General features: G+C 51.4%; 1 protein-coding gene across 8 annotated transcripts in view; it reads left to right on the forward strand.

Moving 5' to 3' along the window:
* The window catches only part of SYNDIG1 (synapse differentiation inducing 1), a 117,356-nt gene that overhangs the window by 76,776 nt on the left and 14,718 nt on the right, over positions 1-25,862 (forward strand). For all 8 annotated transcript variants that reach the window (XM_060284405.1, XM_060284406.1, XM_060284407.1 and 5 more), the window contains one exon: positions 6,569-6,706. In XM_060284405.1, the coding sequence (XP_060140388.1) occupies positions 6,569-6,706 (138 nt within the window). The remainder of the gene's footprint in view (positions 1-6,568; positions 6,707-25,862) is intronic.

Here is a 25,862-nt window from a genome sequence, read left to right on the forward strand (position 1 = left end):
GTGTGTTTATTCTCACTTTGTTACAGATTTGACAGCAGGCGCCCCTTCTGGTTGGCTCTGTGTCCTTTTGACACAGCTTGTCATCCATTAGCCAGTTTACCATTATTTCCTGCGCAGAGAGCTGTCCCAGGTCTGTCTTGGATGTTGACGGCCCTGACCCTGAAATCAGCCGTTTCTCCAAAGCACCCTGGCTCCTTGTGTTGGAGAGCCGTGTCTAGAAACCAACGTCCGGGCACTGGGTCTTCTCAGCACCTGGGGGGTGGGCGCGTTGTTCCCAGGCCCTCCGACAGACTGAGCCAGGAGAAACGTGTAGCACATAGGTACATAAACACACCTGTGTAACCATGTGTGTGTACACAGACATACTTATTTTTTATCTACTTATAGATAGATAGAAACTAACATCCTCAATCCAATCCAAGCAGCTCACACCACTACCACACACTCTTTTTCCACCTGCGCTTCATCCCATGCGGTGGATGCCTCCTAGTTTATGTAACCACTGGATGCCTCATAGCTTATGTAACCACTCTCGTTTGATGGGCATTTAGGTCGTTTCCAATATCTTGCAGTTACATACTACGTTGCCGTGAATAACCTTGAGCGTCTGTATTTTTCTATGATTGGAGGTGAATCTTCAGAATAACACCTAGAATTGAGATTACTGAACCAAAAACTCAGCATGTATTTAATTGTGTTGCATGTCGACAGACCTGCTTCCTAAGGTGTCACAGTTTGCATCCAGCCAGGCTGTGTGCCCACAGCCTAACCGACAGGATGGCTGGTGGTGCTTTTTCATCGTTGACAACTCGATAGGTGAAACATGATATCTCAGTGTGGTTTTCATTCTCCTTTCTCTAAGTGAGGATGCACATCATTCCACCTGGACCAGGTGAGGCCAGCAGAGCACCCAGGCCACGAAAGTTCAGATGCTGACCCTGCACTCACGTGAGTCAAGTCCTAGTTCAAACCAATCCAAACCCACAGTGCCAAAACTATCAATAACTTGGACTTTCCATCTGCAAACCGTAGGTTACCCTCTGGCAACCGTAACGTAAAGGGGAAGCAAGATCTAAAGCAGCGACCATCACCTCATGCAGTTGTACACGCAGCTCTTAGGTGCAGAATATCACACGTGGAAATAATGCAGGTTTGAAGCAGGGATTCACATTTAGAAACTGCATCCGCAGGTGATAAATCGACACGCCAGGGCTGGGCTCGGTTGTGACACCCACACCTGTGGCTGGTCCTGGAGGGCTGTGTCTGTGTGTATTTCCTGGTTTCTTGTCTGATGTGGGATAAGCCCTGGTCGCAGCAGTGGAAAGCGGCCCGCACTCCACACGGTCTGCTGGGGGCCCCTCTCCCACACCAAGTCCCCTCACTCCCTATAGCTCTGCATGTGTACAGTGCTCATTCCAGGCCCAGGGCCTTTGCACACGCTAGTCCCACCTCCTTACTGAGCAAGGGGCCTTCAGAGGGGCATCACAATTTCTTGGACAAAATCTGAAGTCCAGTGAACAACCTGATTATATCCACACTGTGAAAACAAAAACACGACAGTGGAAAAATAATATAATTTCCAACATAGATTGACTGCTTGCTACATGCAGGTTGGTTTTACCTGATGCCTGTAGTGTTATTTTAAACCAGGTCTTCTGTCTTTGAAAACACACGATGTGTATTTGTTCTTTGTGCCTGTTTATTTGGAGGTAGATGGGATTCATCATCCTGGATGTCCACGTTCCTCTGTGTCCCCATCTTCTCACCCTCCCAGACGTTCGCTGAGTGTGGTGGTCTTGCCCTGGTTGAAGTTTTAGGGTGTCTTAACCCCCCAGTTCTTCCACAGCCTCTGCAGCAGATGCTCTCAGCCCACCCCCGAGTATCACCCCTGCAGGAGAAGCCCCCTGGCCTGGCCTTTGCCTACCTGAGGACCTTCTTTGGGCCCTGAAGGCTTCCCCGCAATGTGGGAGAACCTCTGCCCCCAGGCACTCGCCAAAACTGCCAGGAGGCGGTTCCCCGGGGGTTCCCTCTACCACATGGCCCCCGAGGTCCCAGAGGGACCAGGCTCCAGGCGCCCACAGAGGACCTGCCTTGGTAAAACGCCCTTTACAGGCTCTGGTCTGGCCACGTCCCACCTCCCCTCTTCCCTGCCAGCATTTCCCATGGTCCTCTACCAAGAAAACAAGTGCACCCAGTCCTTGACTCAAGATCTGCTTCTGGGGGAACTAAACTAAGACGGGTCCTGAGAACGTTTTGTAGGACTGTCCTCAGGACCCCTGAGCACTTCCAGATCAGAAGAAGGGCAAGTCTTAGAGGGAGCCTGTCATCGTACCCCAACCATCGGATTGAAGACCATAGCTGGTGAGAAAACGGTGTTTAAATTAATTCAGGAAAGTTGAGTAACAGCCCCCAGGTAGAATTTAGGGCACAGCGTGTTTAGATACTAAAATATGTCCCCCAGGTTCCATGCCGTTGAGCCCCCAGACCCCTGCACTTCTTTGCATCTATGACCCCGTGTGAAGTACACGGAGTGGGTCCCCAGCAGAGTCTGGTTTTGATTCATCTGATTCCGGGTAAAGGAGAGGCCAGTGGGCCTGAGGTGCCAGGGGAGCCTGGGCCAGAGGATTCTGCAGAGCGCTGAGGGATCTGGTCTTCCATAGCTCACCTGCCCACGGAAGACCCCCAAGTGGACACAAGTGGACCAGTGGGGCTACCCCGACAGTGCAGGTGAGGGAGTGTGGCCCAGCGCCCTCCCTGCAAGGACCTCAGGGCTCACAACCCAGACAGTGGTCAGGAGAGGCACTTCCGTGCGTGGCTATGGAAGCTCCAGGTGTCAGCGGCGCTCACCCACACTCCTCGCTCCTCTGACGTGGATGGGATGTTGCAGCCCCAGAACATCTGGAGGGTCTGTGACCGACACGAGGAGGATGGGGGGCTGCGTCCACCTGCCTTTGTCCTCGGTTCTGTCCATCAGCTGCCCTGGGTGAGACAGCCTTGAACCTGACCGAGTCACCATCCTCCCACTGTGGTCCCACCTGAGTGGACGGTTAGGACCCTAGGGCTCACAGGAAGGAGAGGAGCCTGGGGCAGCGGGGCTGACTGCCCACGTGGACTGAGGGCCCGGTTCCTCCCACGCACTCTGGGCAAACCCTGGAGCCTGGCTGCTTCTCAGATGCTGTCCATGTCGGCTAAGGGCACTTGGAAATTCTTCATGCGTTCAACACGTGTGCTGTTGGTACCTGCTATGTGCAGTCTGTGTGCTGTCCCGTGTGATGGACACTGGCCACCTGTGCCACCTGAGGCCCTGGCAGGTGGTAGGGTGGCTGAGGAACTACGTCGGGCATCTTTGATTTGGGTAATTTAAGCAGCTCCGTGGGGCGGTGGTGCCTTGCTGGTCAGCACAGACTTGGGCTCCGCGGGCTGAGGCTCTGATCTTCACCCTCAGTGACCTGGTGGGTCTGACCTGCATCTCGGGGAGCCTGGGTGCTGTGCTGAGTTCCCATCCTGCTCTGCCAGCTGCTCCTTGGGCCCCCGACACAGTGTCTCCAAGCAGGGCCTCAGGCAAGCGCTGAAGGATCCCACTCCACAGGAGGACAGAGGGCGGGGGGACCCCCCACCTGTCAGCACGTCTGCATCTTGCCCAATAACCTTGCTTATTGTAGAAAAACTATACCCCAGAAATGCAAAAAGAAAAAAAAAACAAAAAGCACTGATATGCCCGCCATCCAGACGCATCTGAATTTCTGACTTTCTGGAGGAAATGTGACTTCTTCCACTTTCTACCCTGGTTTTTCCCTCGGTTATTACAAGCACCTTTCCAGGGCAATGAATAAACATCTACATCCTCATTTTCCACGACCACGTAGAGTCCTCTGTGATTTTCCGTTTTTGAAGTGGTGTTGTCGGGAACACACCGTGCAGGCTCCACAGGGCATCCCGATCCCGAGTCCATCCTGGTCTCCACCCGCCGCCCCCGCCCAGGTCACGCAGAGACGCTCCCCAGAATTAGGCAGCAGAGAAGGCCAGGGGATGAGGAGGGAGTGGGGCTCCAGGCCGGGCAGTGGTGAGGGGACAGTGAGACCTTGAGAGAGACGAGGGACGAGGCCAAGCCCCTGCACCCCTTCACCCTCGGGGCTGTGCTCACAGGGCCGATGTGCGTCCCGCCTGGTGCTATGATTATCCTAGTCAATCTTCCTGAGGAAGAAACCCCAGGGGACAGAGAGCCAGCTCCCTGCGTGGAGGTCATGGACGAGGGCGGACTGTGTGGGCAGTGGTGGGCTGGGGGAGGAGGACGGCAGCCCCTGTACTGCTCTGCCCCCTCATAGTATCTGTTCCTTCAACCACGTGAGCTGTGAACGTCTCTGGAAGCGTCCACCCTGCCTTGCAGATATTCTAAGCTAATGCCCCACGAAGAGGATTTTCAGAAACAGCTGCTGTGCGTGGTGTGTTTTCTCTACTCGGTTTGATGGTGTCTCCGTCGCCACCCGCCCCCAGGGTCCTCCTCTCCTCTCCTCTATCTGTTGGTGCGATGCCCATGGCCACTTGTACCCACAGCACTGCCGTGGATGGGAGGGAGATGGTACGGAGGGCTGGGCTGTTTTTGTCTGCCCTGTCATTTGTCTGAGTTTTTAAAAACCTATTTTAATGAAAATGGACTAGTTATTTTGGTGCCGTGTAGCCACAACTTTGTAATTTACAGGTGTGTTTCCCTTATGCTCTAAGGAAAAGTCTGTGAAGACTTTGTGGGGGGAACCTTTGCTTCACAGGCATGGTGGTGTCATTTGAAGTTGTTTCCGAAGATGGGGGTCGACGCCCAGGCAGCCCTGTGTGGTTTGTGGCCACTGCTCACTGATTGCGGAACTTTCCACTGACCACCCTGGCCACTGGCCACCAACAGACCAGTCGAGAAGTGGTTATCAAAATCCCAGGGCCAAGGGGTACAGAGAGGACACCCCAGCTTTAGGCAAGAAGCAACTAAGGGCAGTGGGGTTGATTGGTGGCCAGACGCTGGTGTCCCGACAGCTGACAGCACAGAAGTCTGCAGTAAGCGGCCACTGGCCAGACGGTTCTGTAGTTTGGGAACCCTGTAACTGCCCAGATCCCAGCAGTGTCCTTTGTAAAGTAGAAATGACAAGAGAAATAGCCACAGCAGCTACTTCCAGATTTGGAGTAAGATTCCAGCCAGCCCAGGTACTTAAACCCTCAGTAAACGAAAACAAAACCGAAACACTCCACCGCAGCCAAAAGCCTGAACAGGTGCCCACAGACAGAGCTGCGGCTTGGGTGCATCCAGACCCGTCGAAAGACGCGCATCCGCCGGGCGTCTGTCCTTCAGCCCCGTCCTCCGTGTCTCTCGGGGGCCTCGGATCCCGCCCTGCAAGTGTCGCTTCAGGGTCCCTCCCCAGGCCCCGTGCAGAGGGCCATCAGGGCAGGTCGGCTGTTGCAGCCCAGCCTGAGGCTCCGAGTGCTGTGCTCCCAGAGTGGACACCGTGGGCCTCCTGGGCAGCTCGTCCTGGGGACCCTGCCTGGCGTCCTTCACCTGGATGGAAGGTTCTGGCCTCCCTGCGGGCCGGCAGATGTGCGTCTGCCCCTCAGCGCTCAGTCCCCAGATCCCACCGAGCGAGATGCCTCCCTGAAGGCTGCTCGTTCCCTCTCTGCAGCAGTGAGGATGGGCCTTTCCCTTTCCCTTTATTGTTTGAGAGGTGACGCTGCAGAGGAAAGACAGGAATTCCGCAGACCTGGCCCAGCGGAGGGGAGGCTGCAGGGTCCTGGAAAGATGACCCCAGGGACGGTGACCAACCAGGGCAAGAGCCTGCCCTGCAGGAAGGAGCTGGTCCTCACTGGGAAGGGATGCCTGGGATTGGGACCCATGGGGTGCATGCATGTGTGTGTCTCTGTGTGTGTGTGTCTGTGTGTGTTTGTGTGTGTGTGTGCGCGCACATGCGGGGGGCAGGTGGGTACCGTGTGGACAGTGCATCACCCACTTCCATCCTGGGCCCCTAGAGAAAGTCCCTGTTTGAGATTGGGGTGAGCCCCTCCAAATTCACCTGTTTTCTCTCAGATGAGACACAAACAGTCCAGCAGGAAGCTTCTAGCACAGGCTGAGTAGAGGCTCTGATTGGCAGTTTTACACGTGTTTGATTAACCAAAACAGGAGGGACACCCGGGCTTGAGACCAGGCCCAGTGACGTCCTTACTCAGATCAGAGTCTAAGGCAAGAAGGGGGTTCAGGGCAGGTCCTGGCCCCGACACCTGCCCTGCCTCACCCTAAAACCAGCTTGAAGTCTTGGAACAAAGAGTGGACTCCAACTCTGCCTGTGCGCTTCCCACCCAGCCCCGTCCTCCGATGGTCAAACCTTCACCCAGCTGTCTGCACCCCATCCCAGAGATCCGCAGGTCTGTGAGGTTTAATCTCCCATGGAGCAACCCAGAGCCCACCCTTGGGGTTTTTCTCTTCCTGTGGGGGACACACACTTGCCAGGAGGGCTTGCCAGGCCTGAGCCCCGCTTCGGGGGATGATGGAGAGACCCCTGGTAACCTCGCTTTCCATCCCCATCTCTCCCGGCAGAGTGACTACTCCAGTGACACAGAGAGCGAGGACAACTTCCTCGTGATGCCCCCGCGGGACCACCTGGGCCTTAGCGTCTTCTCCATGCTCTGCTGCTTCTGGCCCCTGGGCATCGCCGCCTTCTACCTGTCCCACGAGGTAAGGCCTCCCCGTGGGTCACGCGCACGCGGCTGGTGCACCCAGGCCATCGAGGAGAGCCTGCTCGGGGGCGGAGAGCCATCTGGGGGGACCGGGCAGGGGGTGCCCAGCCTCACCCCATCAGGCCCGGGACACATCCTCTGACAGTGGCCACTGGGAAAGCAGCGGGTTGGGAGCCCGGCCTCCACGCCAGCGGGACTGACCCCATGTTGGGCGCAGACTTGGTACACACTGGGAACGGAGGCAAAGTGGGTTTGGTTTTCTTTGTGAAAGGCTCACACGTAAAATAGAGTCCGGTCTTGCGGCACCTGTGTGCTTATCCCAAACTAAGGTTCTGGAGGAAACGGCCTGTCTGGTGGGTAACCGTGCCCTCCGTGCTTTAAGGGTGTCGATTCCCAGCCCTTTCTCACAGCAAACGTCCTCCATGTGCCTTCACGGAGCCCAGGTTTTGAAAGATTTCCTCTAGCAGATGGGGAGCCTTCATTCAGAAATGATCTACATTCCCGTTTTTATTAATCAAAGGAAGATGTGTACGTGCCAATTAAAGCATGTGTTTCAGCATCACCTGTCATCCCCACCAGACGGGAGATAAAGGCAGCCCCTTCCGCTGGCCCCGGAGCCCACCGCATCCTCAGGGCACCGGGCTCCCTCTCCAGCATCCAGGGCTCTGGGGCCTACCGGCCAGGTCTCACGCTTGAAGCACTGATTCCTCTGGGCTTGAGAACAGACCCCTGGCCTCTCACTGCTTCTTGCCATTGTCTGTACTGATTCGGTTTTTTGGGTGAGTGGAGAGTCCCTTTATGTGTGTTCCCGTGTCCCCTGACCCCCTTTTCCTGACCCCACGAGGAGCAGGGGGAGAAGAGGACCCACTGATGGCCCCCTGAGGGCAGGCACCTCTTCACAGGGACACTGAGAGGCCCCAGAGGCCCTTCCAGGGGGACGTGGCGGGGCCGCTGCTTGAGGTCCTGTCTCTGGAGGATGGACGGGTATGGGGAGGGGTGATGGGGACCGTCCTGCACCGCTGGGGTTGGGTCAGGTGGCTGTTTCACGTCCAGCTTTGACCTGGAGGATGTGTCTGAGCTTCTCTTTTGTGACTTTGTCCCACACATGCCAGAGGCCTCTGCTCTGGGGGCACAAGCCGAGGCTGCAGGGCAAGACTCCAGGCTGTCAGGGGCCTGAGCAGCTGTGGGTGGAGCGAGGCCGGGATCTCCCAGACCCAAGCAGTGGCCGCGGTCACTGCGTGCACCAAGGATTGGGACGCACAGCGGGACACAGACAGATGCCCTCGATGTGTAGATGGTGTCCCCAGAAGACCCCAGGCCCAGAGCCCAGCGCCCCGTGTTAGCTGCGCCCTGAGCCTGGGTTAACGCGCTGCAAACAGGCAAGAGGGTTTTTCCAGGAGAAGGAAGCTCAGGAGGACAGAGCCCAGAGAACCAGGGCCCAAGTGTAACGTCAGCCACCCCCTGCATCCCAGTCTTGACACGTGGAGGGGTGAAGGGGGCGGCCCACTCCCAGCCTCCCAGCCTGGCCTACTGACAAACCCCATCACCCCCAGGGCGTGCCCTCCAAGCCAGAGCTGTGTTCTGATTGCCAAGTTGTAGAACGGGACTCATATTTTTACCATGGGTTCCACAGGGCAGATGCTCCCTGTTCAGAGAGATGCAAGTGGACATTGGTGTCACTTGTCACCTGCCGGCAGAGTCCAGGTGAGCCCTGGATAAGCGGGGGCTGGGGGTGGGGGCTGCCCAGGAAATGTTGTCTACGTGCCGGGATGCAGAAGTCATCCCTGGTCTTGGCTTCTCCACGTACCCTGGGGGAGGCCTGTCTCTGGGGCAGGGCAAGCCGTGCACAGCATCCTTGTCTAAAAGATGGTAAATATAATAAAACTCCGGCCACAGTAGAGGAGACTGGCATGAGATCCTTCTTCTCAGAAAGTAACGTTACCCTTCACACCTTAAGAACCTTCTAGACTCGGGCCTGATGAGTCAGGATGTTTAATACCTTTGATGGGAAAGGATTCTGATCATCTGTTAACGGCAAGTGAAACAGTCTCCGTGGAGGCCTCTGGTCACATTCTCAGGGGTGAAGAGCCAGCATTTTGAGGCCTGAGGGGTTGCCTTTGCTGTTGGAATAAGAGAAGGGGCTCTGGGGTCCCCGGCCCTCAGCCCCTCTTTTTTTTGTGCTGTGAGCGTGGACCCCTCGGTGGACACATCTCCACGGGAACTCGCGGCTGAGACCCTGGCGCGCGGGTCCCTTCAGGGTCAGCGTGGCTCTGGACTGCACTGCAGGCCCAGGAGCTGGCAGCCCCTGGCACATGGTGCTTCAGCCCAGCCTTGAGCCCACCAGGTCTTCTGTTCGTGCCTCTTCAGCCTGACTGTAGATGCAGGAAATCGGAATTGTCGGCACACACGTGGGTCCCCAGGTCAAGGGACACCTGGAAGGAGACGTGGGATCTTTTCTCCAACAGATTTTATGATTCGAAAAAGGCCTCAAGTAGCAGTAACAGTGGTGGTAAAAGTGTCAGGGAGGTGGGTACCACCTGCACCTCTGGGCCCCGGCCTGCGTTGAACACCGCACACCTGCCTTCTTGGGTGGTCCTGGCCAGCAGTGTCGACACCCCCAGCTCACTTAGAAAGGCGTGTCGTCTGGCCCACCGACCCGCTGCATCAGAGCCACTGGGGGAGGGGGCGTGGAAACGGCTTTTGAACAAGCCCTCCCCCCGCTCCTGATGCTGCCGTAGTCTGAGCAGTTGCACACGCGTGATCTCATGGGAAGTCCGTGACAGGGCACTGCCATCACGTCACTTTGTGGCCATGGGATCAGGGGTCAGTGAAGGCGATGGCGTCCTAAGGCCAGACCTGCTGGCGGTGGGCCTCGCCCCCGGCCTTAGTGTGGAGGCCTGAGGGCAGCGTTTGTCCACAGCTTCACTTTACTCCAGTGCTAATCATTTGATCCAGCTCCCAGTGCAGGCAAGTTTTATACACTTTTTACAGCGGAAGGTGTTGTGTGTAGTTTGGGTGGGTCCACCCAGAAAACGATGCTGTGAATGATGTGGAAGACAGAAAGGACCCCAAATTTGCTGCGTGATGGCTGTGAGCTAGTTGATGTGCCCGCTTTATCTTATTTAATCTTGGCAATGAGTCTGAAAGGTGGGAATTTATTATCCCCATTTTTATGGATGAAAAGACTGAAGTTTCAAGGGATTAAATAACACAGAAATCAGAGAGGTAGCAAGTGTGGATACATGATGCAAATATCAATGCTTCTAACACTTAAAATCAAATTTCCTGCAACATAACTTTGACTTTTATCTGCAAACAAAAATAGAAAAGCACAGCTCTCGCTTCTAAATCTTGTCCCCACCTGCTTGGAGCGTGTTACAGTGAGGAAGAGAAGCCTTCTAGGCGGGATTGGGCGCTTACCTGGGCACCTTCTCCAGCAGGGCAGGTGTGAGCTTGAGACTGGAGCTGGAAGACCCTCCCCGACTCCCCAGCCCACCTCCGCTACCCCGAGGCCGTGGGTCCGGAGCTCCCGCTGGCAGGAGGCCTGAGCGCTCCGTGCACTGCGTCGGCCTCAGGCATCTTCTACATTTGAGCATCTATTATGTCTTGATTTCACTTCCTAAAATGTTTCTTTCCTTTCTTAACTGCATTATTATAACTATAATTAAATGAGAAAAGGGAACTAAGCGTCAGATTATGAATTTTATGAATAGCACCAGAGTTTCAAAGTATTCTTTAATATTTCCTAAAGAATCTCTAGCTGTCTTCTGCAGAAGGATCACTAGTGCTATCATTAGAAGCAGAAATCTATAGTTCTTCTACAGAGACCGTGTTCCTCTTACAACAGGAATGTTTCTTAATTAGAAAATTGAAGGCTGGGTTGAGGAACTTAGATTTTCTGTCACCTGAATTCCCGTTCCTTCCAGCGCTGACAGGAACTCGCCCTGGCTCTTTGCATGAGTGGCCTAGTGCAATGGGACGAAGAGAACAAAGCCCATGGGAGCCTTATTCAGACTCAGAAGTGGTATCGCCGTGTGAATAAAGGATGGAAAGCCCCGGGGGGCTTGCCGAGTCCCGGCTACACGTGTGTCTGATGCAGAGACCTGCACACCCGTGTTCTGTTCAGTCATTTCGTAAAGATGAACCATGTGGCTGATAAACGTGGCATCTCTTGAGGGTGTCCAGACCCAGCTGGGAGGAGTCACCACGGCTCAATATCGAGTCAAGCTGCTAAATGCTCTGGGCACGCGCCACACGCAGGTCGGTGAGCAGCCAGCACGAACCCCTCCTCCTCTGGGCGCCCTGGAGACAGTGCCGAGCTCCCTCCTCTGAGCTGCCCACCAAGGAGGGGCTGCCACCAGTCGTAGGCTGAGGGCTCCCCCCAGGAGGAAGCAACAGAGACAGAGGTGACCTGGGGGGCCAGGGAAGACAGGGCAGGGCTGGAGAGTCTTGAACGCAAACTGGAGTCTGTCTATTAACTGAGCGTTTTAAGCCAGAGAATAAGGGTGGGCAATACAACAGCATAAAGGGTGGTCAGAGGACACGGCACGGAAGCAGCACGTTCTGGAATAGAGTCAACTCAGAGCAGAATATCCTTTCACAAGAAAGCAAGCAGACACGTGTGCCAGGCACTGCGGGGCCTCTGCGGATTTCTGCTGCGCAGCCTTGGGGTCGCATGAGACAGACGCAGCGAGACGGGCCTCTTCACCTCCCTCCACCCTCCCATCCGCCAGGAGCTTAGTTACAACAAAGCCTTGAGCGGCAGATGCCTCAGATGCTTTTAGGAGCTGTCACCTGTCCATCTCTAACCATTCATCTCACCAGAGAGACCGGCATTTCCACGTTCTCTTAGCTAAACCTTGTCACAAACAAAGACAGGTTTTGGAAATGCTCATTTTTTTTTCAAAGTTGTGTGCTTAGAACAGGTGCATTACATAAAACTGGACCCCGTGTCCTCCACACACTCAGTGGTGTGGTTTATAATCATCCGTAGGTCTGGAGGAAATGTTTTATATATGTCACCATGCACCTCTTTTATCCTCAAGTTCATTATTCTCCGATGCCCCCTGATTTATAGTAAGTTGAGTACCGCCTGGTGACTGCGTCTGTAAGCGGTAGCAGATTCAGAATTAGCACAAGACCCAACTTCATACGTGAGAGTCACGGGTCCTCTAACAGGTGGAGTTATCATCTGGTTTAGCAGGGTAACTAAGTACTAAAGCCATGAACTCTGCTGGAGTCACAGAGGAGGACCTGGCAAAGCCTGTTCCAGCCCCAGGAGGTGTGGAGAAGCAGGAGTGATGGGACCACCCGGGAAGAAAGATGCTACCAAGGGGGCGAGGGGGTGGGAAGGATTTGGACCAGGCCCACCTCTCCCCCCAGGGTTATGGTGAGGGAGCGGCTAGGCTGCAGGAGCCCCACCAGGCGCGGGAATGGCACTGACTTTGCAGAAATGGAGTATAAACGTGACTAGAAGGATGGCCTGATATATCAGATGGATATATTTTAACCTGTATCAGGAAAACATGCAACACAGCTTAATGGTCTGGAGTGATCACTTTCCCCCTCCCCTCCCCCTTCTCTCTCCCTCCCTCCCCTCCTTCCTCCTCCCTGGATCTCTCCTGCCCCATCTCTATCTCCCTCTCCATGTGTGTATTTGATATGCTGATTGTAGCTTCTGAGAGCTGTTTTGCAACTTCTGGATCTAAACAATTCTGTATAAATATTAATGATCTGGTGCAGCCAGGACAAATCAGATTTCTGATCTATTTTTCTTCCCCCAGAACGCATGCTGGAGTTGAGTCACTGATCTCAGCTTGTGTTGGTGGATAGATGAACAAATGCATCATATCTGTTCTGTTCCCTGGAGAGTATTAGATGGATTTTTTGCAGTTATCGTTTATGCATTGTCTCAGTAATTACTATCTCGATTTTGTGATTATTTGTCTGGAGCAGAGAAACCCGTGCGTTGATTGTCCAAGGGCAGAGCCCACACAGTGCCTGGGAGTCCAGAGTTAAAATCCCAGCGTGTGTTACATTCTTCCCTCTGGCCTCATGCTCACCTCAAATTACGTTTGCAAATGCGTGATCTTTTTGCTTTTAGGTGATGTATCTAAAGCTGTAAGGACGTAGCTCCTAAAAGCATGGTTGGTCTTTTCTTTCCCATCTCTTCTGAGATTGAGGTTCTGCACAGGTCCTATGACATCCCGAGGACCAAACAAAAGGTGCAGTCCCAGGAGCTCCTGCTTCTGTGCAGTGGCTGTGCCTCTGAAGGCTGAGTCCAGCCTGCCCAGAGCCTAGACACACTTAGCTGAACATGCCCTGGTCCATGACAGACGCCAGTCTCACCACAGGCGTCCCTGGATGTGGCCACGGGGAAGGCCAGGCCACTGATCCATCTCACTGTCTGCAGCACGAAGCCTCACCTCACAGGCAGGACAGTACCTCCTGTGTCTGGACTCACAAGTATAGTGATGCCAACAGAACATAGAAATTCGGGAACAGTTGTGATGAGTCACTGGTTGATGAGCACATCATAGATTCTCGTGGGAATGAGGGTCATTTGGGGTACATCTCTGATGTTTTGATGTTGACAATAATGAAATTTAAGTCTTTCTCACTGAGAGACCCCTCACTGGACTACCTCACCCATGGGGCCAGCTAGCTGTACATGGAAGTCAAAAAAGTACTGATGACATTACACCTGCACCTTGGCTGTAGAAACTGGTGCAGCGAGAGGACGGGACGCTGGCTCAAGACTCTGGGTGGGCTGCTCTCAGGAGGGCCCCTCTTTTCTTGCTTCCTTGATGAGCTTTGGCATTTTCTGGCACTTGAGGGTTGCATGAATCCCAGACATAGAGCCTAGAAGATACTGAATTTCGAGCTGGAAAATTACCTTGAGCACAGCATGTACTGAGACCTGCAGCCTCTTACCTCTGTGTAAAGCTTCTCATTCTTATTTTCCCTTCTCTCCTTTTAGACGGGGGATTCTTCATTTCTAACCTTTGGTTTTATTTAAATGATTGATACATATAACTAGGAAGGAGTCCTTGAAACACAACTGCAGCGCGTGTTTACTTTGGTCTGAGCTTTGCGTTGCGGTGATGTTCACACACACACGAGGGCAGGGTCGAAGGAGCCCCACGTACTCAGCGTGAGCTGGTTGGGGAGAGCTGTGGAGCCGGCTGCCTCCAAAGTAATTCAAAGATAAATGATGAAGCAACGAGTTCTTAGATGACACGACGCAGATTGCTTAGGGGATGCAGGAAACAGCAAGACGTGTAGGCGGAAAGTATCCTTTAGAACTGGCCCTGCGCCGGGAGAGAGCAACACGCAGGTGGTGAATTTGGCCCTGGACCCTTCCCATCCCCCATCCCCCATCCCGGCCCATCCATGGTTCTCCAGGAAGTGCCACAGTTTGAGTCCACTTTGGCCCATCTCAGTCCCACGTGGACAGCATCACCCCTCAAGACCCCAGCACTGCCTGCTTCATCCAAACTGAGTGGAGGTTTCAAAGCCAGCCTGAACCCCAGAGCTTCCCCATTACCCCCATTCTGCCATCACCCCAGCCTCCTGCCACTCCTGCCTCCCTCCAAGACCACCGCCCCCATCCCAGGCCCGCACTGCCCATCACCACCAGACTGGGTCTCTGGGGGTCCCTTCTTGGTCGTCGAGAGCCACAAGAGCTTCCAAGGTGTCCAGGATGGTTCACAGGCCCAGAAAGTACCAAGAACAGACTGGCAGTGCTTTGTGGTCCTCCCGGGAATCTAAACACAGTGGACATGTGGTAAGTCCATCTTGAGACCCTGCCCCTAGAGCTCAATTCTAAGATGATTCTCTGCATTCCTGAGATGATTTTGCATCATTTTGCCTGGCCCTCAGAGGTGTAACAAGTGCCTTGCTTTCCTCTGGAAATGACATGCAGGGTTTGAAAACCAGAATGGAGCTTGTAAGTGAACAAATCTTCATCCAGAGCCATCTGTGTCCACGTAAGGATCCCTGGGCCTTGCCCATCAGGGGCGCTGGGAGTGCGTTTGTGCCTGTCCCATCGCACAGGGGGCAAGTGCTGGTCAGACCTGGGATCCTGAGTCACGCTCTGCCCACAGAGGGTACAGCTGATCGCGCTGGCTCTCAGTCTGATTTTCAGGTAATTGGCGGGGTGTCTTGCAAGGACTGATCACAGTGAGGTTTGATTTATTATGCGTGAATGTTGGATGGGGGGTGGGGTACAGAGTTCGGCTGACTCTCTGGAGTCTGAAGGAGGCCGGAGCCCCGAGGGTTGCAGGTCACCTCAGTACATGTGGCCACTCTTCCCGAAGCTGTCCGGTGGCATCCCCGGAGGCCGGAGCCCAGGGTGCAGGGAAGCACCCTCTGCAGCTTTGCCTCTCGGAAGTGTGTCTGTCCTGCGGCTGCAGCTGCAGCAGGAGCTGGCGGCTCAGCTCCGTGGTCAAAGGGCTGCTTCTGTCCTGGGCCAGCTCTCAGGCACGGTTCCTGGAGGAGTGTCTGGAATCTGCTCCCGGGCCTGGACCTGGAGACGCTCAGGGTGTTCTGGGCACCTCCATTCTTGGCCTAAGAGCCTGTCCTGAGAAAGGCCAATTCTTTCTGAAAAATCTTTGGTACTCCTTGTCACCACCTGTGACCAGGGAGGCCCTGAGTAACTGGGTTCATTTCCCCAGAGGGCGGCCCTTCCCCAGCAGACAGAAGCCATCTGACTCCAGCTAAGGGCTTGGGGATGTGGGTGTGCTGTCTTTACTCAGGAGAGAGGACTTTGCCCTTTGGCACCAGGACAGAATCAGATGTGCCCCCAAACACCCCGCCATCCGATCGGGAAGATTGTGACTCCCTGCCGGGGCCCACCTGCTGCCCTGGTCTCCCCACAGGTGCGAGAGGAGATGGGACGCCCCGGGCCCGACGCAGGCTCCCGGCGAGCTGTAAAACCGAAGAACGGCCTGGGCAGCAGGACGTAAAAGTGTCCTTGACGCAGCCTGCACTAACCTGCAAGATGATTAACTTTATTTCCCAGTAACTTAACAGAATTCAAAAGCCAGGGGAAAGGCTTAAAGCAGAATCAGCTTGAGCTATATTTCTAAATATATCTAAACTCAGAGCTCTTCCCCCTCAGCTCCCAGCAGAGGATTATAATAATCGTTTGTCACGGTCAGAAAGCTTGGCTGACGGGTTTCAGCTCACGGTGGTCTGTGGATGGAGCGTGTTGGCCACAGGGGCGCTGCAGTCCGGCTGCATCTCCAGGATGTGGTGTTCGTGGTGCGTGGCCTGAACAGGAGTTTAGTAAACACACTCTGTCTGCTTGGTTGGCATAAAGACAGAGACGGGGGAGCAGGTCCAGGAACCAGAGGCCTGGCCAAGACAGCTCTTCCCCAAACCGCCCGCTCTTCTTGGCTGGAAAGAGGCACTGTGAGAGGGACTCATCCAAGTTCCTAGGCTGAGATTCTGTGGTGGTCAGGGCAACAAGTCCACTGAGACCTCGGGAAGCAATGAGGAAATGGGATGAGGAGGGGTTTCTGGCCTTTGGGAAACAGTCAGCCCTCCTCGATCCTTCTTGGAGGTGGTCAGGGAATAAATAAGACAGACCCACGGTTAAAGTCCTAACTGACAAGCTGCTGTCAAGGAGGAGTCCTGCTTCACCCATTTAAATGCTCAGGATAGAGTTCTTTATTACACTGAGATTAATGTAACCCAACGGGCATGTCGGGGAAAGCAATGAACAGAAGGTAACAATACCTGAGAGCACGGATCCTCAGAGGTTGCCGCAGTATTGCTCCCAAGGACTTCTGTCCCCTAGAAGTTAGTGGTTTATTTTCAAAGGAGTTCTTTCAGTGGCCTCCTTTAATAAACGAAAGCGTATAGTCGAAATCAGCCAATGAGCTGTACACATTTATCAAATTCTTAACGACGTTAGTATCTTAAGTAGGTAAGGCAACTTCCTCGATGATGTTTTAACATCTGTTTAATCGGCCACACCTCAACCCCCTAACTCCAAAGGACAGAGCTGGGAGGACACCTCCGTGGGGACAGAGCACCAGGAACCCCCATGAGCCCGCACGTCCTGCTCGTGGACCCGCAGAGCTGACTCCTCCCCTCCAGGGTCTCCCCTCCTGGGCGGCTGGGCGGCGATACAGGACACAGTCACCCCCACATGCCGTTCCTGAGATAGGCACCCACTTCCACCCACCTTCACCCCCGTCTCCTCCTGTCCCCAGAGTCCTGGACGTCCTTTCAGCCCAGGGAGCTCGGACACCTGGATCGTCTTGCCCTCCCTGCCCCCCTCCTCTGGGGGGATTGCCTAGACCCCACGAGGGCAGGCAGGCCGTCCGGGACATCCATGGGCTTGGTGGGAAATGGGTTCATCATGATTTTCACCAACTTCTCACTGAAATTCAGCATTTCTCCTGTTTGTGAGCGTGGCCACCAGCGCCAGGGGAAAACTGTTTAACTCAGGGGAACCAAAGGGCTGATCCTGGGGGAGCCAGAGGGGTGGTCCTGGAGTGGGGCTGGAAAGGTGGTCCTGCAGTGTCTCTGCAGGTCAGAATGCTGGACTCACTCGCACCAAGGGCTCAGCCTGTCTCCTTCTCTTTCGGGGGTCATTTCTGACCCACAAATTATGCTCCTACTAGCCCGTTTCTCTGCCAACCCACAAAGCCCCAAGGAGAAAAAGACATCATCCCAACAGCAGTTTCATTACCTTTATATTTTACTCTCATCTTTGAAGCTGGAAAAAGATGCTCTGTATTAAAATGTTCCTTCCCGCTGTGCATATGCTAATGTCCTCCACACAATAAAGCTAAGGGAATATTTTACACGCTGAAAGTAGCTGCAGTGACCTTTCTTCTTCGTGAAAGAGTCTCTTCTTTCCCTCATGGTCCTTCCCCTCCTCCTTCGCTCTTTTTTCCCCCCTTTGCATGTCAGCTCTCAGTCCCCTATAGCCAAGTGACTGGGCCATCTTCCAGAAACAACAGCAAAGAAAATTATCAAAGGACGCGGAGGAAACAGACACACTTCTTTCCTCCAGTTATGGCCTCTGCAAAGTCCTAGATTCTTGGAGGAGGAGACTGAGATCTTGGGATGTAGCTGGGAGTGCAGGTCATACCCCGGCCCAGGGCCCTTGTCTGAAGCCCCCTGTTACTTAGAACTGCCAGAGGGTCTAGAGGGAGGCTGTGGTCTTGAGTTTATCATTTTTTCCAGGTGTATTGAGGTATACTTGGCAAATAAAACTACATATTACACTTCTAGGAGGTGATGAGAGAAATAAGACAGAGGTTGGCCTGCTTGTACCTGACCCGAAGGTGGGACCCACCAAAAGGAATTGTCTGGAAGGGGTGGGAAATACAGAAGAGCAAAGTTCAGATGAGTCTGTTGTTTCTAACTGCCCGGCCAGAAAGGCACTTTTCTCCTAGAGATTTTGCTTGTTTCTTACAATGGAGAAGAAGGTGGCAAGAATATTGAGGCTTCCAAAGGGACAGACACACACAAAAGGAAGACCAGAGAGAAAGTGTGTGGGCCCAAGACAGCTCTCCCCTCCCCTTCTCTGTCTACCCTCCGTGTGTTCCCATCCACAGACGATCTCATGGGAGCTGGTCTTTACGCGGCATAAACGGGCCATGCATGTGCGTGCACACACATGCACACACACACAATTTAAGGACCTTACCCATACCTTATACTTATTTTTAATGTTTGTAAGTCAGATAGATATAGTGGTGTCACTGTATAATAGTATAGCCCTTACTGACTACAATACTTTCATTAGCTTATCAGACTACAAATCTCCAGGGATAGAAGGATTGTCTCCTAGACAGTGACTAGAACACACCTTATCCCAAATCGCACGCGATGTGACCCAGCCTCACTTTCTTGTCTAACTTCACAGAGGGTAGATTTTCCAGTTGAGCAACACTGAGGTAGAGAAGGAGTGAACCCGAGCCTTCTGCCTTCAGACCCTGCAGGGACCAAGGAGCACCGTCAAGGTCTGCACATGAGGAAACTCAGGCCCCGTGTCTAAGTGGACTCGTTAAAAGTATACCAAGAAATAAGAGCTACAAACCCCAGCCTCCCCAGAGAAATGCCCTCAGACTTTTACGGAAGGGGTGAACCCTGCTGCCTTGGGGAGCAAACTCTCGCAATCTCCCCGCACTTCCTCCTGCTTCTGCAATGAGTGTTTTGCACACCACACCTGCTCCTGGCTTTCTGATAAACCTCTGCGTTTTATTTTGGGTGCTGATCCAGTTATTCCTGCAAAGAAAACTGCCCTGAACCTCGTGGCATGAAATGACCTTTTCATTGTGCTCATGGTTTCTTGGGTTGGGATCCGGGAGGCGCCATGGGGAAGGCCTGTCTCTGCTCCTCAATGTCTGGGGTCACTCGAGCCTGGAACATCTGCAGCGTCTTCACACCCATGTCTGGTAATTGATGCCGGCTGTTGGCTCGGACTTCACCCAGAGTGAGCACAGGGGCACCCAGTACCTGGCCTTCCCACGTGGTCCCTTCACATGGGCTAATTTGCGCTTCCTCACAGCATGGTGGCTGGGCTCCCAAAGCAAGTGTCCCAAAAATACCAGAGCAGATCATGAGACCTTGTTATGACCCAACCTCTGAAGCCATGCAGCATCACCTCCACCAGATCCTGTTGGCCGAGGCCTTGGTAAAGTTCTACCCAGACTCATGGGAAGGAACATAGAGGTCAAGGATCTAGAAAAATATGAAGGATGGAAAACACTGCAGCAGCCGTTTCAGGGAAAATATAATCTGCCACAGCTGCATTTACAGGGATGAAAGAAAAGTATACACATAACATGTTTATATTATTAGGTCCATCAGAAAATGAATAATGAGAGAACAACGTTCTTTCCTAAATACTATATTCAGAAAGAAAATATCAAATGAACAAAATTTCTGAGACCTAAAATGCCTTCTAATAGTTTATGAGGTCATGACATGATTATAGTAAAAAGCAAAGGGCATTTTTACTCCAAAGCTATTATACTTATCCAATGCACACTGGCACACATGACAGTGATGATGAAGATGTTGCCTAGTGAAGACAGAAGGGCTGAGAGTCTTGTGAATCTTCAGTTAGCAAAGCAAACAGCATTGTGATGGTAAGGCTAAGTGACAGCATTAAATATTCTAAACGATTTTTAAAATAAGCTAAGTTAACATATTTCTTCAAATATCTACAGGCTTACAGTATGTGTGTGTACAGGAGAGGAACAGAAACTACCTCAACAAAAGAGACCCGCCTTAAAGCATCTGTTAATCTCCAACATGCATCTCATTTGTTATCTTAAAAGCAAAGTGCTGCAGGGTGGTCTCTGGCAGGCTTTTGATGGGGGCGGGGTGGGGGGTGGGGAGCAACCCTACCTGGAGGAGAGATGGAAAGACCGTGGAGTTCATCCCTCTTTGTGGAGTGCACCCCTGGCCCACTGTGCACTCCAGTTACAAGACTTAGAGGGTCACAGAGCTTCCCCTCCCCCATACCCTTCCACCATGTGAGTATAAGCTTCCAGTATGATAACAATGGATGTGAGCTGGGGGGCATGAGGTGTATACTCTGTTTGAGGCAGTACACAGGAAAGCCCCAAAGCCAAGAGGAAAGACAAAAATAAAGACATTCGAAGAGGTACCTAAAGCTACAACAAACATCAAACACGCTTCACTTCTTGCCAGCTTAACATAAATTCTCACACTAAAGGCCTATTTACTTTAATATCTACTGCTCTATAAAGATGTCTTTATTGCAAGGCATGCTAGAAGTCAAGAAAAGTCTGAAGAGACAAAGCAATCATTAGAACCAAACTTGATTATGACTCAGATGTTGGAATTATCAAACAGAGGATTTAAAACAACCGTGTCCAATATGTTAAAAGCTCTAAAGGAAAAGGTAGACCACATGCATGAACATCTGGGTAATGTCAGCAGAGAGATAAAAACTGTAAAAGAAATGCTAGAAGTAAAAAACAGTAACAGAAATGAAGACTATTTTGTTGGTAGACTTGACACAGCTGAGAAAAGCATCAGTGAACTTGAAGATGGCCCAAAAGAAATTACCCAAACTGAAACGCACATTGAAAACAGTGAAGAAAAAAAAAAAGAACACAACATCCAAAAACTGTGGACTGCAAGACCATAGGAAATGGTGTAACATGTGTAATTGGAATACCAAAAGAAGAAGAAATATTTTAAGAAATAATACTGCAGAGTATTACACATGTTCCAAGAAGCAGAGAGACCATCAAGCAGAATTCAACAAAAACAAAAAGACCCTAGATGTATTATACTTAAACTGTAGGAAACAAAAAGAAACTTTTGAAGATTCCCCAAGGAGAATAAAACACCTTACCTACAGAGAAACAAGGATAAAAACTGTGGCCAACTTCTCATCAGAAACCACACAACTAAGAATGCAGTTCAATTCAATCTTGAAAGTGTTGAAAGAATAAAACAAATAAACAAAAACCTGCCAACCTGTGTGTATATCCAGGGACAATATCCTGAAAGAGTCAAGGATAAATAAAAACAATCTCAAACGAACAACTGGGGGAATTCACTGCCAGCACCCCTGAGGTCTAGAAAAATATTAAAGTTCTTCAGGCAGCAGGAGAACGATATGGGTCAGAAAACTGGACCTACATTGATAAAAAAGAAGAGCAGCAAAAAATGAATAAATAAAAATGAGATGTAATCTTTTATTTTTCTTATTCTCTAAAAGATCGCTGTCTGTTTAAAGCACGAATAGTAACAGTGCACTGGGCGATTAGGGAATAAGTAAAAGTGAAAAGTGACAACAGTGTTGAAGAGATGAGAGGGAGGATTTGGGAATATTCCATCATAAAGTACCGGCACTACACTTGAGACAATATGGTGCTATTTGAAAGTAGGCTTAGCAACTGAGATATATATTTTAAATAGAAGTATAAATGATAAGGCAATAGAGGAGATAAAATGGAATCACATAAAATGCTCGATTAAAACCAGAGAAGACGGGGACTTCCCTGGTGGTCCAGTGGTTGAGACTTTGCCTTCCAATTCAGGGGGTGTGGGTTCCATCCCTGGTCAGGGATCTAAGATCCCACATGCCTCGCGGTCAAAAAACCAAAACATAAAACAGAAGAAATATTGTAACAAATTCAATAAAGACCCTAAAAATGGTCCACATTTTAAAAAGAAAAAAAACAGAGAAGGCTGAAAAGAAAATAGAAACAAATGCAACAATATACAAAGATGGTAACTATTAATCTGATTATATTAATAATCATTTATATGTCAGTGGTCTGAACACACCAGCTAAAACAGAGATTGTCAGATTGATTTTTAAAACAATGAGACCCCACTGTATGTTGTCTACTTATAAACTATATACTGTCTACATTTAAAGAAACCTGTATATAAAGCCCAGACAGATTGAAAGTAAATATTAAAAGTAAAGATATGGAAAAAGATATACTATGCTAACACAAATCAAGATAAAACGGGAGTATCTTATGTGAATTTCATGCAAAGCCGACCTCAGAACAAGGCATATTATCGGGGATAAAGAGGTGTGTTGCATAATGATAAAGGGGTTAATTCTCCAAGAACAAATAACAATCGTAAGCGTAAAGTGAATGCACTAACCCCAGAGTCGAGATATGAGGCAAGACTACAGAATTAAGAGAAGAAATAGATAACAGTTACAGTTGGAGACTTTAACCACCTCTGTCAGTACTTGATAGATCAAGCAGACAGAAAATCAGTAAAGATATAGATGACCTGAACAGCACTGTTAATCAGCCAACACTGCAGAATACACGTTTCTTCTGAAGAGCCCAGGGGGCGTTCACCAGGATAGGCTGTATTCTGGGCCAAAAAAACAATCCTTAAAAATTTTAAAGAAAAAATACAAAGTACATTCTAGACCACACAAGAATTAAAATAGAAGTCAGTAACAGAAACGTAGCTGGGGATTTCCCAAATTTGGGGCACTTTAAAAATGTACTTCTCAATAACCCATGGGTCAAAAATGTCTCACAGGAAATTTTAAAATATTCTGAACTAAAAATGAAAATAAAACATCAAAATTTGTGGGATGTAGTTAAAGTGGTGCTTAGAGGGAAAATTGTAGCATCAAATAAATCTGTTAGAAAAAGATAGATGCATTTGATGGAACCTAACCAGCCACCTTAAGAAACTAGAGAAACAAGAATAAATTAAAGCAAAAAGAATGAAGGGAATAGTTAAAATTAGAGAAGAAATCAACTGACGCTGAAAATAGGAAAACAGTAGAGAAAATCAACAAAATCAAAAGCCAGCTATTTGAAAAGATTTGAAAAGACGAAAAACCAACAAAACTTGAAAAGTCAATAAAACTAATAAACCTCTAGCCAGGCTAACCAGTAGAGAGAGAATGAGATTACCTATACCAGGAAAGAAAGGGTCATCTCTACTGATGCCCTGGATATTAAGAGAAGAATAAGAGAATTCAACAAGTGTGAAGAGCTCTGTGCCCGTGAACTCAATAACCCAGATGAAATGGACCAATTCCTTGAAAGCAAGGAGCATTGGCTCCCCCGGAATTGCCATCTCTCTGTGCCATCGACGGTTCTCTCCTTGGCTGCATGTTGGCATCACCTGGAGACCTTGAGCAGCTCTTGTTGCCTGGACCCCCTCGTAAGCATCTTTCTGTAATCGGGGTAGGGTCTGCGCGGGGCCAGGACGCTCAGGTGTCTCCACCTTCTGACATCCTTTGAGCAAAATGGTGTTCCCTGCTCTTATGAAGCCTTTCTCTTGGTGGATGTTCCAACAGCTAAAAGCATGACATCTCCCCAGTCCCAGTGCCTGGAGCTGACACTGGTTTTCATCTTCAGGCTTAGAAATGGAAAACCTTAGATCCTCAACAGCAAGATGCTTTGCTCTCAAAGTGGAAGGGACCTTTGTGAGCCTGTGTTTGAGGCCGAGGTGAAGGAATCCTAAGGAAGGGGCCCCTCAGGACTCCAGCCCCACCCCAGAAGCAGGAACCCCCTGTAGACAGTATAAAGGCTCACAAAGGATAAAGTGTTTTCACGTCACTGGGCACAGAGAACCTCGGGGCCTGAAAGCAGAGGTAGTGATAAAAAATGGAAGAATGGTGCTCTAGGCTGTGGCATATCTTTAGATCTTTTATTCATGTTGTGGGTGTACAATGTGGACGTGAAACCATTTTTGTTGGTTTGTACTTACACCCGCGAGTGAGAGGGGAGTGGTCCCCGCTGGGAACCAGGGAACCGAGTAAGAACAGCTGAAACGGGCGAGTCGTGGGTACAGCTTGCCTGTTCCAGCTCCCAGGCCGTCTTTAGCTGCTCAGCCCCCTTCCTACATAAAAATCCCTTGGAAGGAAGGAAGAGAGGAATTAGCCCCGGCTGCCAGGGCATGTGGGAAGCTTTCCGGGGCAGCCAGGGCTCTTCTGAAGCGAACACGGGCCATGAACCTGGAGTCTGGGTGGAGTGGAGCATCTTCCACTCGGAGCCCCGTGTGGCTCTTCCTCCTGGCCTGTGTGTTGGTGGGGGGCCATCAATGGGGGTCACCCCCTCAAGGCCCATCGATTTATAGCAGAGGGAACAGAAGCCATCCACGTAAAGGTCGTAGTCAGTGCACAAAGGGCACATGGAAGTGCATGGACCTGGTAGGGTGTCCGTGCCTTGTAACTGCACAATGCTTTCCTCTGGGCGCTGGCATCCAGAGCCTGGAGTTTCAGAGGTTTTAGGTGTTCTACCTCCAAGCAAAGGAGGACAATGGTGTGCGTGCAGAGAGACCAGTAGAATCCGTCAGAAAGGGGATGACCGGCCGTGGCCAAGCTTGCTGTGCCCGCAGGGAGGCACCCAGCCCCTCACCCGCCCTTGTTCTGCCTGACGCACCCCTGTGTGGCCCTGGCCCTCATCTGAAGCTGATCCCCAGCCCAGTGCTCCAGGGACAGCTGCCTGAGCGCCCCACGTCTCCACCCCCCATTTTATTCACCTGCTGGTGGGCACCCCTCTATAAAAACAGTGACATGGAGACCCTATAAAGAATGACAACAAATCAATAATGAAACAGAAACCTTTGTCGTTCATGCACAAAGGAAGGTGCACGAAGGACCAGGGAGCCCAGGAGATGGGTTTCTGATCGTTCATCTTCAGGGGAGCACAGATGAAAATCACTGGCACACACAGCACCCGGTTCATGTTGGAATCACTGGGCCCACGGGCTGGGACCCTCCCCCACCGTTGGGAGTGGAAAATGCTGTGATACTTTCTTATAAACGTAAACATCCTTCTCCCTATTTTGCACCTAGACATCTGCCCAAGAGAAACGCACCCATGTGGCCACAGAGGTTGTTCACAGCAGCATCCTTGGTCACAGCCCCAAAATGGAACGACCAGGAAAGCCGGAAACAGCCAGGGTTGATCTCAGGGCTTCTGTGGATGGAAGCTGCTTTACCAGCCGGGTCAGCTTGGTTGGGGCAGCCTGAGCCCCTCGGTTTCAAGGTTGGCAGAACCCACTCTGTAGCTGCAGTGGCGCCCACGCCCCTGAGATGTCGGTTCCTGGAAGCCCCTGTGCTGACCCTTCAGAACCAGTTCCCTTCATACTCTTTGGGCCACCCACACTGCGAGCGCCACCTCTCTCCCATTGCTTCTAGAACCCCTGAGTTGTGGAATCTCCTGGCCAGAAGGGTAAGTGGTTCCAAAGCAACCAGTTGCAGTGATATTAACACCAGACAAACAGAATTCAAGGGAAAAGCCATAAAGAGCGACAGAGAATAACTACAGAGATAAGAGGGCAGGAAGAAGCGTAGGTAGATTAAGGTAGAAGAGTAACTAGCGTGGCTGCCGATGTGAAGGGAGAAGGGTTTACCGGGGACGTCACGGACCCGTGCCCCGTGTCATCCACAGGGTGATGCTGGGAATTAAATATGTCCCGAAAGGCCAGCCTGGGGAGCCTCTGTCTGTGAAGTCAAGGAAGACTGGAAACCCAGGAAGATATGGGGGGGGGTGGCTTTAAATCGACATTTGGGGAAATCGGAGAACAGACTCAGAATTTCTGGGCAGTGGCCCCAGGTCAGGTTGAAACCATGACCTGGCATCGGCCCACAGCTGAGCCGTGAGGTGGAGAAGTTAAGCCGCGGCGGGTCTGGAGCTGAAATCTCC

This window comes from Globicephala melas, chromosome 15 (assembly GCF_963455315.2).
Source record: "Globicephala melas chromosome 15, mGloMel1.2, whole genome shotgun sequence".
NCBI lineage: Eukaryota > Metazoa > Chordata > Mammalia > Artiodactyla > Delphinidae > Globicephala > Globicephala melas.